Source organism: Falco punctatus (genome assembly GCF_963210335.1).
Source record: "Falco punctatus genome assembly, chromosome: 7".
Lineage (NCBI taxonomy): Eukaryota > Metazoa > Chordata > Aves > Falconiformes > Falconidae > Falco > Falco punctatus.
The window spans coordinates 68,062,583-68,081,910 of record NC_137587.1 but is presented as its reverse complement, the minus strand read 5'-3'; the positions used below and the strand labels follow the sequence as shown (position 1 = coordinate 68,081,910).

The following is a 19,328-nucleotide window of genomic DNA, read 5'->3' as shown; positions in this document are numbered from 1 at the left end:
CCGGCTCCCAAACTGTCCTCATTTACCCTCTTGGAGACAGCTGCAGCCTTCCAGCAACTCATTTGCTGCTTTTCTAAGGGTCCTGGCTGAGATGGGAGACAGTGGTCACCCCTCTGGAAATACCCCCTGACTGAAGAGTGCTCAAGCAGATACTGCTGCAGACTTCAGTCGGGGAGGGGGGGAAACAAAAAGACAATTAAACCCCCCCCCTATAATGTGAATACTTTATTATCAATGAGTGACTGGTATTAGCTTTTTGTCTGGGTATTAATAATATTTCAAAAAACCATACATCAAAATTAGGGCTTTCTCCTATTTTTGCTGTATAATTTTTCTTTTTTAAAAAAATCTGTATTGAAAGAATTATATAAGCCAAAGTGCATTTTCTGTTTTTTGTCCATATACACATTGCACCATACATAAATAATTACATTGTAAAAATGACTCCATAATTACAAGTATAATATATATTTTCATATAATATATAAAACTTTATATTAAATCTAGGTAGATGATATTTGGGATAGTCTGTGTCTTTTTTTTTTTTTTTTTCCTTACGTCAGAGGCTGACCGTTATCGATTGTTACTGAGTAAAATCTCCAGCCAACAAGGACACGACGTGATAAACTGTCTCGAGTAACACGGCCCCCAGCCTTTGGCAAAGCTAATCCGCACGCTGTTCGGGTCGTAGGGCCCGTCCGCGTAATCCAGATCGGCCGTGTGCTGCAAGAGGCAGGACTTCTCGTAGTCAAACACCTTGATGGAATAGCCCGGCATCACCTTGCGCACTATCAGAGTCCTACAGTTGGGGATGTCCAGTGTCGGGGAGTTGACGAAGATGGGATGCTCACTGCGGTTGTAAGCCCACACACCGTCCGGTTCTTTGCTAAGTAAGATCCCATAGCCGATTTTACTTCGAGTCCTTCTCACAGTCTCGCTCCTGTTTTCCAGGTTTAGCTGTCCGAGGCAGAAGCCGTTTCCTTGAGGTAGGTCATAAAATATACTGACAGACTGTTCGTACACTGTGTAGAGGCGGCCGACGCGTGTCCGGTGCTCCCAGTAGGCCACGTTGCACCAATGGCTCCTCTTCACGGCATCGGGCGACGTACTGGCATCTGCGGGGAAAAGCAGGGAAGAGTCAGGGTTTGCTGTGATCGCCTGGGAAAAGACAGGGATGGAGGGTAAGCAAACGGCTCTCCCCACCCGCTGGCTTTGCTCATGTGGGAAATGAACTTGGTTCAACCCAAAACTTGCGTCCAACCCAAAGCCCGTCCCCAGTTATGTCAAACGCCACCAAGAAAGAAGGCTCAAGCAAAGGTTAGTGACCCAACGGGCCACCCGCCAGCTCCCATGAAGCTCGATGCCTCTTTCTCTTCTCTAATTCAATGTTCAGCCCTGCACCCAGCCGCCGGGACCCTGTGGGTTTCTGCCACCAGGAGCCAGCATGGACACTGCACCGCTGCCGCTCAGCCACCCTGCAGCGCGGCAGGTCCCCAAGCTCCGCCGCGGTGCTGCACCCCACTGCCCAAGGCCAACCTGTGTTGAGCTGGAACGCAGGGATGTCCACGGAGTGCCTGGATGACTGACCCGACAGTTCTCTCTGCCATGGATTATTCTTTGACAGTGATGCCGATGTTCCCATGGGGAACATGAAATCTGAGGAAGCGTTTCATGCCAAGGGGGAGTAGCTGCTATGAACTATGTATGTTCTCCTACAAAGCCACTGGAACTCACTCCAGGACAATGAGAAATGTCTCTTCTTTCTAGGAATTACGTTCAGGAAAGACAGGAGGGACGCAGACTGCCAGAAAGCTGCTTGATTTATGATGCCTCCAGAAGGAAGATGGAAACTCTCAGCCCTAAAAAAGCCCCGAAGAGGGGAAACAAACCTCTTGCCGAACATCATTCCTGCTCCTACCACACCAGTTAAAAGAAATCCACCCTGAAATCTCAGGCCAGGAGCTCTCCATCAAGTCAGCCTCGCTCCGTGCCTGGCATTAAGCTCCCTGACAATATATCACGCGCCCGCGGCCTGCTGACCCCTCTGCCTTCGTGCCATCATGTCCGATTAACTCGCACGCGAGGTGATGCCATTATTTTGCTTCAGAGACCCTATTGACGCACCGGATTTCAAGCGCAGCCCCGCAGCCCCCTTTCTTTTCAGGCTCAAATTACCCCGGAGGGGAACGAGCTCTCCTCCCCATTAACAATCTTTGAATTAAGCGGCTTTGTTAGAGTTTAACTTGAGTTGTAACCATACAAATTTAAGGGGAGGGAGATGGAGGGATTGTGGGGGGGAGGGTAATCAGGCAGACGGGGAGGCAGCGGGATGCCCTTTGCCATGGGTGATGCTCATCATCTTGCACCGACCCCTTCACCTGCTACAGGTCTAAACCACCCCAGAAATGCCAGATTGGCCCCCTTCTCCCCCGTCATCTGTTTACATTTTTTTTAGGACCCAGCATGGCCACCAACAGCCCCTTTTCAGACTGACGCATATTTTATCCACAACCGGGAAGGAAACCCCACAGCAATCAAGACACTTCAACCCCACTGGGAAAAGCAACACCATTTCCCTGCATTTATGGCAAACCTTTATGGAAGAGCGAGCCAACAGCTTTGTGCCCACTAACACTGGAGGAGATGTCCTGGGCCACCTAAGGCATGGGAAAAGCCCTGCTGAGCACAAGTGGGTGAGATGCTCCCCTTGGAGTCAGAGTTAGTGGCTCTGCACAGCAGGGAAATGGGTGAAGACTCTTGGTGAGGGCAATGGCAGCATCCCAGAGCCAGGTGAAGCAAACTTGGGTTTCTTTCCCCAGGGACAAGGTCCTGTCCCCCAGCCACAGCCCCTGTGGTGGGGTGGGCCACTGCACCACATCACAGTGGCAACAATGGGTCTTTGTGTCTCTTTGCTTCTGAGCCATCCTCGAAGGAAACCACCCAGAGTCACTCTGTAATAAGCTCATCCTAATGCCATACTCTGCTACCAGCAAGTATCAGCAAAACCTAAAGTTCTTCACCATTCTTACTCTTTGGCCAATAACAGTATTTCTTTTGCCATGTCAAATGACCATCCTGCATCCGGATCGCCAGGAGTTAAACGAACAACCCAACTTGCTCTGAAATAGTAATGACTTCATCGGCAAGTGCATGATGAATATGTTGTACCCAAGCACATCATTAAATACTGACGACTGGACTTGACCCTTCCTGAAGTACCTCATGATGCCTTGCAAAGCACCAGCCAGACGATACAAGGAGTTTTAAAGAAGGAAGAGAAGATTCAAATGCAATTCTGGGTTAGAAACCCTCCACAGCTGCCTAGTGCCAATATGATGCACTAACATCTACACCACGAACAGAAACTGATAAAATTGGTGACAAAAGGTTTCAGAACCTCTCTGCAGTATTTCTGCAGCAGTTGCAAAAATTACGTTAACAATGTTAATGGCATTAACACAGATCTGACCCAAACAGTCTTACCTAACTGAACGTTACTGAAGCAAGACCATCCTTGGCTACGTCTGTACAACCCCTTGAAATCAAGAGCTTGGCATGGATGAAAACCTTCTGACTTTCTCTGATAACACCTCTTGGTCTACCACCATGCACATTGTGAGTGTGTTCTGCTCTTTAAAATACACTACAGCAAATAGTTCCAGATTTTCTTTAAGAGGTGACACAAGATGTAGTTCATAAATGATGCGACAGCAGAAGGAAGAGGCACTGAGTAACTGAGCTTCATCTGCAGGTGCCTCTTCCACAGCATCCAGTTCCCACAGTCATCTTTCCCCTGGGACAAAATATAGTCAAGACGCTCCCAACACCTTTCCAGAACTCCTCTCAAACACCAAATTTTGCTGTCATCCCACTCAAGTGATGCTGGGGGGCTACAGACAAGCTCAGAGCTTTTCATCTGCCAGGCCCAGAGGCTGGTAGCAATTACTGAGCTCTGCATCTGTTTAACCTCCCGACCTCCACAAAGCCCTGCATGCCCATTAGGTAAGTTGGTTTTGTTATTACATTTTTTAGAAACTACCACTCAGCCCCCGTACTTCCCTTACAGACCAAGTATGGGATAACTTCAAAACTCAGGTTTCCCCATCAGCTGAATTAATCAGGGGAACAGTCAACAATAAATATTTAAATAGGTGTTTCCTAGGGTTTATTGCAAATTAACATACCTAGTGGGGGAAAGCAAAGCAGGAGGAAACCAGTGTCTATTCTACACGAACATCTCGCCGTAGGTGCCACCACCCCCATGCCATCTCTGCTTTCCAGGAACTGGCAAATATTTTGGCAAAATCATCAAATCTACACACACACTGAGAAGAGGGGAAGCTTTTTTTTTACACCTCCTGCTTTCACTCATCTGAAACAGCCTTATTAAAATAACTTCCATGCAATTTATGGCATGAGCTTCAGTCTACCCGTACATGCACGCGTCTCGCAGGGTGAAACACCCCCCGCCAACATGCTCCTCTTCTCTGTCACAGCTCCTGCCTGGCAGGGCCAGCTCTGCCAGCTCAAAGTGCTCCCAGAGGTGTCCTGTGCTCCTTCAAATGGGCGAGGACATTGAGTTTTAGGTAACTACACATCAAGCAGCTGAAGTTTCCTCTCCACCCCTCTATGGAGCTTTAGAAAGAAAGGCTTTAAAAGCCATGCACCAGCCGCAAAGCAACCTGTCTGTGGTGTGCAGGCAAATAAAACATCCCAAAAGGAGACTGTTAAAAGGCTCATCCGAAGAGCCTCTCCCTCCAGAAGGCTTTCGGCAGGGTCCCTCTTCCCCCCCAGCCCCATCCCGCGCCGCCCTTGCCAGCTGCCTCGCTCCCCCCATGCCACGCTGGGGTCCTTTGCCTTTTTTATCTCCCAGCGCGCTCAACCAAATCCTGAAAAGATGAACTCCTCTCGCAGCCCTGACATAAAGCAAGCACTTTAGCAAGCCCCTGATACAAGGGGGCCTGCGCTGTGTCTTATCCCCTGCCAAGTATTAGTTTCGCCTCCAGCTATTAGCCACTACCACTCAGCAGACAGCAGGGGCGGCCGGCAGAAAAGCGTGTCCTCTGCCTTTTAAATAAATACTCAGTTTTTTCCTCCTCTTTTTCCACACTGCCCTTTATGCACAGACAAGAAAATCCACTTCTTTTTTCTGTCCTCCCACCCACCCCCTTTCTGCTGGAACAGAGGCAGGCCTGTTAGCTTCCTTTTTGAAGAAAGAAAAATGTTTTAGTCCTGCAGTGCCTCCCTCGATGGTATACGATACATTTTTAACAACTATCATTGCAGGCAGCTACAACTTCTAACAGCTACATTTAGGCTGGCGTCAGGGCTATCTCCTCCATCAAAGCCACCTTTATCGATCAGATGGATGGGCTGAAACCCTGGCTCTTGTTTACTCCTTCCTCCAAGTGCCGTTTCCTCCGCTGCAGCGATGCCTCGCAGCAGACACATCCAAAAGGAAACTCAAACAATTTAAGATAAAAAAACAAGATAGGAAGCAAGTCAGGGAATCAAAACCAGAACTTAATGCGCAGCTCAGGCAAAAGAAATCTGGGTACGGGAATAAATGCAAAGAGCAAATACTGTAAATCCTCACAGCGTTAGCAGCACTGCTGCTTTTGCTCCCTGCAGAGTGTGGAGGTAAAGAAAATAACTCGAGGTTTTCTATTATTTGTGCTTTGACAGCATTTTATGCCAGTGAAGTTCAAAGCAGCGCACTGAAAGGGAAAAGAAAGATGCTTTTTTTCCAAAACAAAATGCTGCACAGTCCCACTGCTTGATGTTGCACTTCAGAGCGGGATGGAAAACATGGGCAGATCACAGAACTCATGAAACATCTCTGATTCATGCTTGGGCTCTTCCAAAGCCACCAAACCTCTTCTCAGCAGGTCAAATGGCCCCCACGGTATTTGGCTGCAAGTAAGACCTTGCTGTGTAGGGAAACGGGTGAGAAGGGAAGTTTGCCGCAGTGCTTTGAGGAATATTCCCATTTTCACACAGACTCCTGAGGAAACAGTCACGCGTGGCACTGTGTTGTTTATCCAAGCATTCCACGAGGAATGGGTGATGTCAGCCCCACCTTTCCCACCTAACCCCAAACCACACTCATGGGTTTTCAAAAAACATTTAAGAGGCACCCACAGGGAAGACCATGCACGTAAAACCCAAACATCACTGCTCTCTCCAGATGTGATGAGGACTCGAGTGAACATCTGGGCACCTGAAGAGATGAAGTGAGATATTCAGGTGTCCCCACAACTCAGCTCACAGCCCAGTTTCATGTCCCATCCTCCCGTACTCCTGCACCACGGGGCAGCTTGAGGCTTCTCTAGCCACGGAGCTCAGTTACATCCTTTCTCAACTGCCACCATCTTTCCATCCAGTTTTATCCCACTTCAGCTTCTATTAGATACAGGCTCAGGCTTTTCTCACCTCTGCCACAGCACAGATGCATGCTTATACTACCCAACACGCCAGAGCGTGGAAGCAGGATGGTTACAGCCATACACAGGTCACTGTAAACAAAGTCCAGATAAAAAGCCCAGCACAAAGAACACGTACATTTCCCAAAAATATTTTTAAGTTCACTGGGGAGCAACTGGTTAAAAGAATCCCCCATTAATACCCTTTGAAACAAGCTCCAGGGTAAGGAAGGGGTTAAAACTTTCCACAGCAGAAATGGAATTTTTATGGCCCTGAAAAAAAAAAAAAAATAATTGTCAATCTGCCCCAGCAAAGCTCACAACCATTTTTGTTAAGCCAATATACTTAAAATACCTCTGCCTTACAAGTTTCAGCTGGAATGCATCACTGCGGCCCCCCTGAGAGCCCCCGCACTGCAGCCAGCACCACAGCATCCACCCCAGCACCAGCCCCTCCCAGTGCGGGGGGGGAGCTGATCTTGCCCCACACACAGGGCACCCCCGTGCAGATGCCCTGGGGATACAGGCCCACAAAGCGGCCACCATCTGTCTGCCCCTCCTCACCGGGAGCCGTGGGGTGGGACTTTGGAGGCACCTTCCCACCCTCGAAGGAGCTGCAGCCCTTGGTGAGCTGTGGCTTGGCCAGCCTGCTGGAGCACTCCGACGCTGGATCCACCAGATATATTTAAGGGAATGTCCCCAGCCCACCAGCTGAACGCGGGAGGCTGGGCAGGACCGGGGTTGCCATCCTCGGTGGCCCCGGAGACACTGGGAGAGCAAAGGCAGCAGGAGGGTCTCCATGCTGTCCCCCAGTGAAAAGTCAGGGAAAGCCCTGATGAGGACAAGGACAGTTTAGTTCCCTTTTCCAATTAATTCCAGGTCTCTCCGAGGAAGCAAGAAGCTGTCTGTTACGGCAGGACAACAGGTCTGGGCAAGGAGATGGCAGCTGGGTGCAAGCAGGGGGCTGGACAGCCCCCTAAGCTTCTTCCCAAAACTTTTCCTTAAGGCTCAGAATCAACTGAGGATCCTTTCATGTCCCAGCTCTCGCCAAGAAACCCTTGCTCCCTGATTCACAGAGGCCCTGAACAACTGTCACCAGCTCCCCAGCCGATGACCGAGGTCAGCCACAGGGACAGCAGCCTAGACCTAGTGTGGACCTAGCAGGGTCTGTAGCAACGGGACCAGGGGTGATGGTTTTAAACTAGAAGAGGATGGGTTCAGGTTAGATATTAGGAAGAAATTCTTTGCTGTAAGGGGGGCACGGCGCTGGCACAGGCTGCCCAGAGAGGCTGTGGGTGCCCCATCCCTGGCAGTGTCCAAGGCCAGGCTGGACGGGGCTGGGAGCAACCTGGTCCGGTGGAAGGTGTCCCAGCCCATGGCAGGGGGGTTGGAACTGGGTGGTCTTTAAGGTCTCTTCCAACCCAAACCATTCCATGACTCTGACCTTCTCCACGCTGCAGAGCATCAAGCTCTCCCCCAGACTTCTGTTTTGCTCTGCTGAGACATAAAGGTTCAGCCCACCTCATACCCCAATTATAAAATAAGACACTGATTTCATATTACAATTAATCTGGTGTCAACACTGTTGTGGTGGGGTGCCATCTCCTCCAACCCCAGCATGGCTCTGGCGTGTTCCTCATGTTTGGATGTGGCTGTTGTGCAACTGTGAAGAGCAGTTCAGCTCACCCATCTGGCAAAACCCAACACCAAAGCAAGTGCCACCGGCCGCCGAAAAGCGCCCTTACTGCCACCGCACCCGCCGTGGAGGAGCCACCTTCCTCCTCCTCCTCCAGCCTCCACCTCGGATCAGAGCTCTGGTGCTCCCCAGCCTCCTCCGTGAGCCAATTTAATTTGTTAACCCAGTAGATGATTAACTCAAAAGAACACTTGTGCTGGGTTAATTAATTAAATTAGTTCAAAAAAGGGTCTGACAGGCAACAGAGCCGGTGGAAGAGGTGCGTGGAGAGGCCTGGGGAGAAAGGGGGACATTTCCATGGCAGCCCAAGAAACAAAAGCAACACAGGACAGGAGCCAATGCCAAGAATTAGAATGAAAACAATTTTCTCTGCATAAAAGAAACCACTCTGCAAAATCATCAGCTCATGCTAATTTTTTTATATCCTTCAAAGAAAAACACATGCCACGTTTAGTTCTGCCCGGAAATTTGTAAGTCATCGTCAGTTAGCTTATTCTCAAGTTAAATTCAAGGAGTTGTTTCTAAATGTACCTTCTCTGGCCATTAATATACGTACTCCAGAACATGATTTTAAGGTATTTCAGCAGGGTTTTTTTCCAGCTCCCCTGCATGGTTTACAAAGGTCTTTTCAGCCAAGGGTGAAAAGTCCTAGAAAGTAAGAAAACTGGAAAAGCCCAACGCAGGTATTTTTCACTGACATTTTTATGTGTTACTTCTGAAGGCCAGTGTTTTCAGAGATTTAGGTGATCTTTTTTTTTTTTTTTTTTTGAGTCGAGCAGTCTCCATATAATCTCAGCTTCCCTTGCTCACAGCTTTCACAGGCACATTCATCGCTTTAAAGTTCCTGGGCTGTGCATGTAACCGCTTTATACCTGGCATGTAAAAGTTAACACAACAATGTAAATACATCTTCAAAAGGAGCCCAAAACGTAATCACCTATGTTGGCTGCCAATTATGAAAGCACCAGACCTGTCATCAGCCAGAATTTGGCTGAGACTTCTCCCCTGTTGGAAACCAGCCCTGGGTAAGTCCAAGCCCAGCAAAATCCCAGGGTCGGGTCGTGCGCGGCACCTCCGTGAGCATCCGCAGCATCCCCGCTGCCTGCCCCCGGGTGCCCCCACCCTGCACCCCAGCCAGCCACAAAAATGGGGAGAGGAACGAGCTGGTGAAAGACACAGGGGATGAGGTGGGGGGAATGTCTCCCTGTTCATTTTCCGTAAAATCAGGAGGTTCGCTGAAAATCTTCCGAGTATCATCTAGTTGGGGTTGCCACCTCCTGCCAGCTGGGCAAGGCACAGACTACCCTTGGAGGGGAGAAGGCTCGTTCCCTGACTGCCCTCTGCAAGGTGGGACTGCGAGGGTGGGGGACACTGGGACAAAAAAATGGGGGGAAATACCCCTTTTTTTTTCTCTTCCAAACAACTGTATATGCAATCCTTTTTTTTTTTCTTTTTTTTTCTCCCAGAGCCTGAAAAACGCTGAGAATCCAAGAGAAATCACCCCATAAATCACCCGATGGCAGAATTCCCTTTTAGCTGCCGCCGCAATGTCCAAAGCTCCCTTCCCAGCGCCGCTCCCACCTGGAGCTGCGCCAGCACTCGCTATTAATTAATCCAGGGGCCGCCTGCTGCAATCCCGGCTACGCCAACCGCATCCGACTTGGGCTGGGCTGGTGGGCAGAAGTTGGGCTGGCCCTACATCCTGCGGGACCTCCTGAGCTCTCCTCTGCCTTTCAAACCCATTTTGGCTTTGCAGAGCAATTTTAGGTGCTCTTAGAAATCCTGACTGATGCCCTCGGGGAGGGAAATAATCTGCTCAATGACCAGAGCTGCAGCAAATTGGAACATCCCGCGGTGGAGCAGGGACTCTGGAAAATGGTATAAATGAATAATAATGGTTTTTGCTCATAGAGAAGTTTCGGCTGAGCACTTCAAAGCATTTTAAAAGCAGAAACTAATTAGTAGGTCCCTCTGAAGAGAAATAAGAATAACACCACTTTCCGCCTCCATCACGCCTCTCAGGCAGAGCACGTTGGGTGCCGGGCTTGGCTCCCAGCTCAGCCTGGGAATCATCTTACTGGAGGGTGACGGTCCAGAGGCACGAGGCTCGGGCTGTACCTGAACCAAACCCCTGCCTGGTTCACACTGGCACTAAATGATGGGGTTTCTGCCAGGGTGGAGGGGGCACTGAGGTGACCGAGCTGTTTTGGGAAGCCAGATGCCGCGTTGGTGAGGACATTGCTAAGGTGGCTGCAGAGATGCTCCTAAAGATGCTTCACTTTAGCCTCCCCACGCTGCCATGTTTGCTAAGAGCACTGGAGCATCCGTGGTGGCAGCAGGATCACTAATCCAGCATAGGGTGCCTGACACTGACACCTGCTCCAGAGAAAAGCAGCAGATTAAACAAAACAAAACAAAACAAAACAAGCCTTTTCTTCCCTCTGGTGGTTAGGTTAAAGCTCAGGAAACCCTGAGCTCCTCCAAACAAAGAGGGCTGGCAGCCAGGCAGCACACCAGCACCTACCCACACTGCTCCCAGCACAGCCCCAACCCCAAATTACAGCTCAGCTCCCTTCTATAACAACCAAAATTTGCCATTTCCAGAAGGCAAATGCTTGGTGGTTCCCCTACATGAGGCCTCCTTCAGATGTCCCTGACTGGTCATGCAAAACCCACTCCCCAAAACACCAGCAAAACTGGAAACTTCAGGCTTAAGAGCTCACACAGGACATGGAAAACGAAAAGGCTGCGACTGTGGCAGCTCTGCTGCACTTTTATATTGTTACCACCCAGAAAATGAGCGGAGATGCTTTCATGGGAGGAAAATCAAAGCCAAGACCCAATAAAATGCCCCCATCAGACATATTTTGAGAACCTGCAATTGCGCTCCATGCCGAGCTGTTCTCTCCGGAGCAAGACCAAAGTCAGCTTTACTCTGCTATTGCACCTCTATTGGATTTACCCCTGAGAATAAACCACAGGGTTTCAAAGTTGAGGAAGATGACATGAGAAGCATCGAGCAGGGTGAAAAACCCAAGGCCACCCCGATTTCCTTGAAGCAGCACCTTCGGGAGAAGACCAAGGTGCTGGAGGCAAATGTCTGTCAACTTGATGCCAATACCAGTGCAAAAATGAAGGACTGTAAAATCTTGAGGGAACTATCACCAACATGGAAAACCAGCTGTGATGGAGGAGTGCTGGGCTGGGGAGGCTCCCCGGTGGCCACGAGCAGGTACCCACCAAATGTTTTGCTCCGTATGGGCTGGGAATGAGCTGCTCTGCTGCTCCCTGGCCGGCTGGGTGCAGAGGCTGGTGCTGGGCAGCCATGAGACCCCAGTCTGGGACCTCTGGGACAACAAAAAGCTCAGGCTTTTGTCCCAAATCCCTGCTAGTACCCAGACCAGCTGTGGGTCCCCCATCCCAACCCATGCTCTGCCCCCCAAGAAGGGCTCCAGCCGATACTCCCCCTCACCTCACAATTCTCCCCCAGCATCCTTTAAAAATGCTTTTTTTTCCCAGCACGGTATCAGTGCCCTCACATACATGGGAAGCAGGCAGGGTTGAGAGTGAAATGGAAATTCAGGCTTTGTTCTCGGTGGCCAAAGCCCAAGATCCTTCTCCTGATAAAGCCCTCCCCGAGCCTCGCTGTCTGCTGTCTGAGCAAGCACCGCAAGACGGGAGCCACGGCTCCACGGCTCCACGGCTGCCACCACACGTCATGCCACCCGTGGCTGCTTCAAGTCCTCGCTCATGATGGATTTGCCAAAGTTTCAGAGGGAATTAAAGGATTTTGGGTGCCAGCGTGGCCTTTGCAAGGAAACAATCCCTCCGGTGTGCAAGCCAATTTGGTCATGCTGAAAGGATAAACCTGTATGGGGAGGTCTCAGGGTTCTTATCTCTTGGAAAATTTAAAAGCGATGGGGATGGAGTCCATAGGCGGTGTGAGCAGCCATGGGAAGAGCCCAGCGGCAGGCAGCCGGCGAGGCAGAGGCCGGGCTCGGGTCCTGCGGCACTGGAAGGGAGTACGGGGATGGCTCCTGCCCTGCTGCTCGCACACGCACGCACGTCTGCACAGCCACAGCCGGGCTGGGAGGAACGTGCAGAGGGATGCGTGCATGCGTGTGCACCCACACGCCAGATTTTCTGATAGCTACTTCATGTATTTACGTGTAAACATTTTCTGAGTCCATTCCAGCCCTTATTCCAAGCAAGCAGCTCGTTCCACTGACAACTACTCGTGGCCAGCATCCATGGGCTCTTACTCCCACTTAAAGCAAAGACTAAACAATGACTTAAGCATTTCAGGATTTAAGCCCCATAGCTGGTCCCTCACATTCACAGTCAAAGCAGCAAGGATGCCGCGCTGGTGGCTTCTGCTTTGCAGGAGGACCTGCATCACTGTGAATGCCATGAATAACCCTTGTGCCATTGGGGTGCCTCAGTGGATGCACTGGGAGGGGTCTCCTGGCCTTTTTTTTTCTGTAAAATCCACAAATTGGCAGCCCAGATGCACTCCTGCTAGCCTGGCTAAGATCACCCCCAAAGACCAAACATGCCTCACCTTGTTTTTATACTCTTTGCGATGGTGCTGTAAATCTATTAAAGTGCAGATAAACAGTAAGAAGATTTGCGCCGGGGTTAAGTGGGGGATGTATTTGCATGAAATCCACAATGTTCGCAAGCATCGCTGCAGCCCAGCGAGGCAGCAATGTGTGGCCTCTGAAAGCATCTTCACAGTCATCTCCCAGATGACAGAATTCCTAACACTGTATTTGCCACGGAGAGTGGAGGTGACTCATGCTAATTACCCTTCCTGGCCAAGGAGGACTTGTTTTCATTTCTAAAACCCACAGTTTCTTTTAAAAAAAGGGGGAAGAAATAGGAAAATACCAAAATACACACAGAACTCCATGGGCTACATCCTGTCCTGCTGTGCTGATACGAATCCCAGACACCCCAAAACTCCAGCTTTGCTCAGGATGTTCAAAGAGAAAGGGATTAATAAGTTATAGCACGGCCACAGCCAGAGGCACACGGCAGAGACGCTGCCAGCGTTACCTCCAGGTCTCCTGATTTCCAGTAACACTCCTTCAACACAACCCAGCTAAAATAATTTGTGCGCGTATGAGCGGAGCTCAGGAAGGGTCCTTCATTCAGATTAAAACCCCTCTCACCTTTCTCGGACAAGCTCTCACCTTTCTTGGAGGGCAGCTGAAATTTAAAGTTAAAAATAACCTTTTCAGGCCCAGCCTATGCAGGGTTCGAGGTTGCAACTCCTCCACGAGATGTTTCGGGGGGGAAACGCACGGGCTGCAGTTATAAACTCTGCAAATTCAGTACCCAGGTAAACGACCTTCCCATCGAGAGGGGAATGGGAAGGAGATCGGGTCGGGCTCTTTGTAAATCAAGGGCAGGGAGATTAAGGGAACATGTGAACACTTCGTTATGGCTAACGAGTTCAGCACTGCACACCCTCCACACAGCTGAGCGCTGAAGGAGAAAGAGCAAATTCTTCCCCTCCCCTCAAGGGAAATTGTTTTTAAAAAATAAAGGCGTACTGGGGGGAAATACACCTGGGATTATACATTAAAAAGGCAGCCTGTCAGAAGCCTAAACCAGACCCGTTTCTCTTCTCCACTCTGTATGTATCATATATATAAAATATCCACATGGATGCAGAGAACCCCCCCTGTACAAAACCTGAAGAATAACTGAGTGTAAAATCAGGGTCGGATATTTTGCAGAAATACATCCACAAAGCTCCAACAAGCAACACAAGTTCCCACTCTGGACAACTTTTGCTCATTATTGCAACATTTCGGACTATTTCCGTCGGGGCTGCGGATGGTGGGGATGCCTCACCGTTCAACCCCAGTATTTGCACGGTACAAATAAACTAACGCTATCAGTGTTATAAACTCTGTAAAGTTCCTGCACTAGTATCCTTAAATTGTTAAAAATAGGAAAGAAACTGCACAGTTCACATATTTTATAAAGCTGGGTTAAATCAACATCTGCAAAAAATATCCCTGTTAAACGAAATAGCAGGATTTCATTAAGTAAATTGCAAGTTGGCAAAAACTCTGAAAGAAAGGGAAAAAGCCACAGCCAGCCCTGTAATTTAAACCTTATTTTAACAGTGACAGTATGACTGCAAGAGGCTGCATTTCCAAACGAAAAAATAAAGTTTAAAAAAAAGTACCTGTTCCCCCTGCTCAGCGCACCACAGTGTCTGCAATCATTACGCTAACGAGCTCTTCCCCAGGCAGATGAAGAGGGAGCAGGACCCACTCTCAGCCCCGCATCCTTGGGTAGCAAACCCACCAATTCTGCAAAATGCAGGATTTTCCACCGCGGGAGCACCCAGATGCCTATGCGGTGGTGGGGGTTACGGGTGACAATGTCTGTGGAGCCCCTGGAGCCAAGCGGGCTCGGGTACACCCCTGCGGGTCTGCAGCCTGCGGTTCCAAGCCAGCATGGGGCCAGCACGGAGCCAGCCCTTTGCCTGCAGCCTGAGCCGCCGAAAGCTGGGATTAGATGGCTGCAGGTCTGAGAAACAGCTCCGTCCAGGCAACACTTCATCACTTTCTACATCTTAAACACATCCTGCTCCCCTGCACAAGACCAGGAGCCAGCCAGAGGCCAGTGCCCGGGCGGGCAGCGTGGTCCTGTGCAGGTGCCCATGGGGGCTGGGTGCCCACGGGGGCTGGGTGGCAGCAACTGGGCTTCTCACTTGGGTATCCCAACAAAGTCCCCGAAGCGACAGGACACGTGTCCTGCTACCGAGCAGGACAGCGGTGCTCTCCCACAGGGAGCTGCTTTTGAGGTCTCCTTTGTGACCAGCGTTTCGGGGGGGGTCATGGCACCATGCGCACACGCTCAGGCTGCAATGCCACCCACCCCTAGCCCCAGAGCGAACCTCAGCCTGGAGAAGCAGCTGCTGCCGGCATCACCTGGGGCAGGCAGGGAGCAGGCAGGGAGCAGGCAGGGAGCAGGCAGGGAGCAGGCAGGGCATCGCCTGCCCTTCCAGCCCGTTTTCCAAGCATGCCGAGCGCCTTTCCTGCTCAGGGGTGACTCAGGCGGGCTGGGCTGGGCTGCGTGGGGAGGCTGGACTCTTCCCACAGCGCCGGCCAAAAGCCTCTGCAGGAGTCGTCCCTGCAGGGGATGGGGGACAGGGATGGGGGGGACATCCCAGAGGGCACCATCCTCTGGGGCCACCTCCTCCAGGGTGGACCCCCCCAGCACTGGGCACATGGGGTCCAAATACTTGCTTCAAAATTACAGTATTTACAATTTCCCACCCAAAAGCTCTGCTGTCCTAGGGAAATCACCTGGAAGCAGCACTCTGGGATCAGTAAAATCTCTCATCCAGCACATACTGAATCTGTTTGCTTTGAAAATAATTGCAAAACCTCAAAACAAAACCTAAAAACAACTGTTCCAATATGCAAACTCGGAGCTGAAGAAGAGACTTTTAACAAAAAGACCAATTATTTGCTTACAACATTTTGGCTTCGCTATTTTTCCTGGCACTTACGACACCGGAGTTATTTTGAAGGGCTGTTTGCTTCGAGAAAACAGTGTTCCTATTTCCTTTCTGATCTAAACATCCGTTTGTCATGCGAGCAGGAGGAAAAAAAACCACCACCCAAACCCCCGTGCATCTGAGGAAGCACGAAGGAAGGGGTGGTGGGTACCAGTGGGGAGGAGAGTGGGCAGGCGCCCACCCCGCTGCTGCTCCCCCCTCCGCCGCCTCTTCATTTATTGCCATCCAAGGGGGCATCCATCCCCTGCCGGCCCTAAATGAAGCGGAATGGCTGCCCCCAAGGGTCTGGGCTGCTCTCCTTGAAGCAAACCAAGCGAAGGACCCCTGGGCAGACCCTCGCATCTTCCTTAACATGTCCATGATGGCAAAGGCTGCCCAGCTCCTCACCACCAGCAGCTGCACTGTCTTACTGAGCATCTCCCCAGGCTGAAGGACAGGCACTCCTGCAGCCTCGTGCCGGATGAAGCAAGAAGTAAAAGCTACACGGGCACCTTGTAGGCAGGCTAGAGACACGGCATGGCTGGAGCCTTGCAAAATCACATTTAGGAGCAAAAGAAAGGTGGTTGCCCTGGGGCAAGTGCAAGGCAAAGCAGGCAAACGCCTGCCTGCCACCAGCACTTGCTCCCAAGTCATGTCCAGCTGCACAGCTCCAGCCAGCTCGGCAGCCAGCGGGATGCTGTGGAGGGGCAGGACTGGGCAACCAAAGTCATTTCAAGGGCAGGGTGAAAGCACTGGGGATGCTCATGCATCCTTGACAATCACCAAGCAACATAAAGACCACCCGTGTCATACCAAGCCACCTACAGACCACAGCACCAGCACCACCTGAACCCCCAGTGGAGCTCCCCAGGCTGCAAGTCACCGATCAAACCCTGCATGGAGACAAGATCCTGCACATGCAATGGCCGCACCTCCAGCAGGGTGCCTCCTGCCCAGGCTTGGTGGCTGTGGCCATCGTGTCCCCCTGTTTGGGGAGAGCCACGTGTCACCCCCAGGACCTGTGCCACCACCTCCTCCCAGCTATGCCTTCCACCCTTCAGTGAGTGAAGGGCCAGCTCACTGTCATATTCCTAAATTTCCTGGCTTTTGAGGATACAAGCCAGGTCATTAACATTATTTATAGGTTCCTGTGTATGAGTTTCCATTTGTCTGCTTAAAAACAGTTAGGTGAAAAAAAAGAAATTCCTGGAGGTCCGACAGTTAAAAAACCCCCCCATGTCCATGGTCTGATGGGCCCAAAGGATCAGCAGCTCCCTTAGAAACATAACCGTTCCCTTAAATGCTTATTGTGTAAATATTTAAGCTACTTTATAAAACTTTTACAATGTACTTAGGAAGCATAAATCTCCCCATCAGAGCACAGCAGGCCATCGCAGCGGAGCACGCTTAGACGGTTTTAAGAACACAAACAGGGACATTTCTAATGCTAATGCTGGACCCAAGGGGCCCTAAGGTCACAATCTTATGGAAATCATTACTAAGCTGATCCCCTTCACTCACCCCAAAATGGAGCGTGGTTATGTGCAACCAGTCATTGCACTACGTGTAACTCCAGTGTCACTTTTTTTAAAAAAAAATTGATTTACAGTTACTGCGTAGCAGGCGGCATAAGAGATAGAAGTCCTGAGATTTTTCTCTTTGAAATGCAGCACCAGATTTAATGTCATACAGGCAAAAATTATGTAAGTCCAACATCATCCACTAATACGCATCCATTTCAGGAATTAAGAGGTTTCTTTTTAAATGCCATGTGGCAGATTTGAAACAAAGCCTAATGCGTTACAGCCGACTTCTGCACCCCTCACCGGTACAGATGACTGGAACCCAACTAGCGCCAGCCACCCGCCACGGCCGCTCCCCTGGGTGCAGCTGGGAGAGACGCACTTCGCAGAGGTGAACATTCCCTGCAGCAGAAATAAAGAGATGCTGCGCTGACTGACACAGCTGTATTCAGGGCGGTTTCCATATGGAAAGCCATCCAGCTTTATGAGATTTGCTTGGACACGGTGTTTTGCAGCTCGAATTCTTCAAATAAATACAAATCTTCTTATCTAACGCAGGAAATAACAAGTTTTTCCCCGGAACAGCTTCTCTACCGTAATTCAGGTGTGTCTGAGGCAACAACAGCAGCAAATGGGAGCAGGGAACTGGAAGTTTACTCGCTTCGCAAATCACAGCTTTCTGTTGTGTATGATGAAGTGCACAGAAAGTCCGGAAGAAACTTGGATGGGAGTTCAACATCGATGTTTTAAAGATGAAAGCATGCTCTTTGATTAAATATTGAAATAAAGTTTTCTCATACTAAATCGTTTAAACATTTTCACATTCCTCACATTTCTAGAAGTGCTGTTCACTTTTATTTATTGTTGTAACCCAGTACCCTCAGCAAGCTACCACGGCTATTTGAGGCAACCTGTTTTCTAAAGGGAAAGTTCTTGCAGGACAGTAAAAATCCATGATGAGCAGGGTAGCCTGACTCTTATTCTCCAACCCCTACTTACTCTCCAGCCACCATCATATTTTCCTCTTTTTATTACAAATAAATTCTTCCACGCTGCACGTGGGGACAGCCCGGTTCTGCTCCAAATACTGACCAGAAATTCAAAGTAACTCAACTGACTTCACTGTGGTTGTATTTAGACAGCTGTAACTCAGAGCAGAAATTGGCCTGGGTGTTCAAATTGTCTTTTTAGAAACGCTTGGGCTGTTCCAGTCTCCCGTCAGTGATGAAGTCAGCCTTACTCATCCGAACACAGGGTATGGCTCTGCCATCACCACCATGAAACAGCTCCAAAAAGCTTAAAATCTGAGTGTGATTCTTGCTTCTAATGACGCAATTGTATCCAATGGAAGGGTCCGGCCATAGGTCCCAGTGATAGGACCTCACCGATGTCATTTCAATGCTCAGAGACAACAGCGATGGCGAAGAAACCACTGCCTTGCTGCCACTGTGATGCGAGATGGTGTGCAGCTGGACTGGATGATCTCAGAGCTCTCTTCCGACCTAAACGGTTCTAGGATTCTATGCTGGGAAAGCTTTAAAACACCCGTGTCACTCCAGAGACGTGCTCAGACCATGCAGACCTGGGATGTCTCATTCACTGAGGTGCCCATCTGAAGTCCTGGAGTTTGTTGAGAAGGTACAACTCATGCAACCACGCAGCACAACGCTCAAGCCTCACGATGCAATGATGCGCTAACCCGCCCTCCCTCAGCCTGTGCGACAAAGCTTCGAGGAAGGAGTAACTATAAAGAGATAAAGAATAAATGGGAACAAACTTGCCCCAAGTCCATCTGGAGTAGACACACAGGAAAGGTTTTTATCAGAGGACAACACAGCAGTAGCAGGGGAATGGAAATCTGAGTTTAAGACAAGAGTTTGATAAATGTAGCACAGTTTCCAAAGACGGAAGGTAACTGGGCTAAGTCACCCAGCGTGCTGTTACCAGCCCTGATGTTCTTACTTCCTTGTAAATCCATCGTTAAAGAAAAAAACCAACCCATGAATCCCGAGTCCCGCTCAATGCTCAGGGTACCCTGATGGTTTCATCCCCGCTGTACTCCACTGAACCTCTCTCCACGAGCTCACAGGGCTGTTTAGTTAGGGCGTCCCAGTATAAAACTCTGTATTTATTCTGGCATTGTTCCTTTAGAAGGCCCTAAA

The 19,328-nt window shown here is 50.0% G+C and overlaps 1 protein-coding gene across 1 annotated transcript in view; it reads right to left on the bottom strand.

Annotated features, from left to right (window-relative positions):
* Positions 1-210: 210 nt before the first annotated feature.
* SMAD6 (SMAD family member 6) overlaps positions 211-19,328 on the bottom strand; it is a 44,710-nt gene continuing 25,592 nt past the window's right edge. Inside the window, 1 exon segment of the mRNA XM_080396969.1 lies at positions 211-1,115. Coding sequence (XP_080253095.1) covers positions 574-1,115 — 542 coding nt within the window. The 3' untranslated portion in view covers positions 211-573.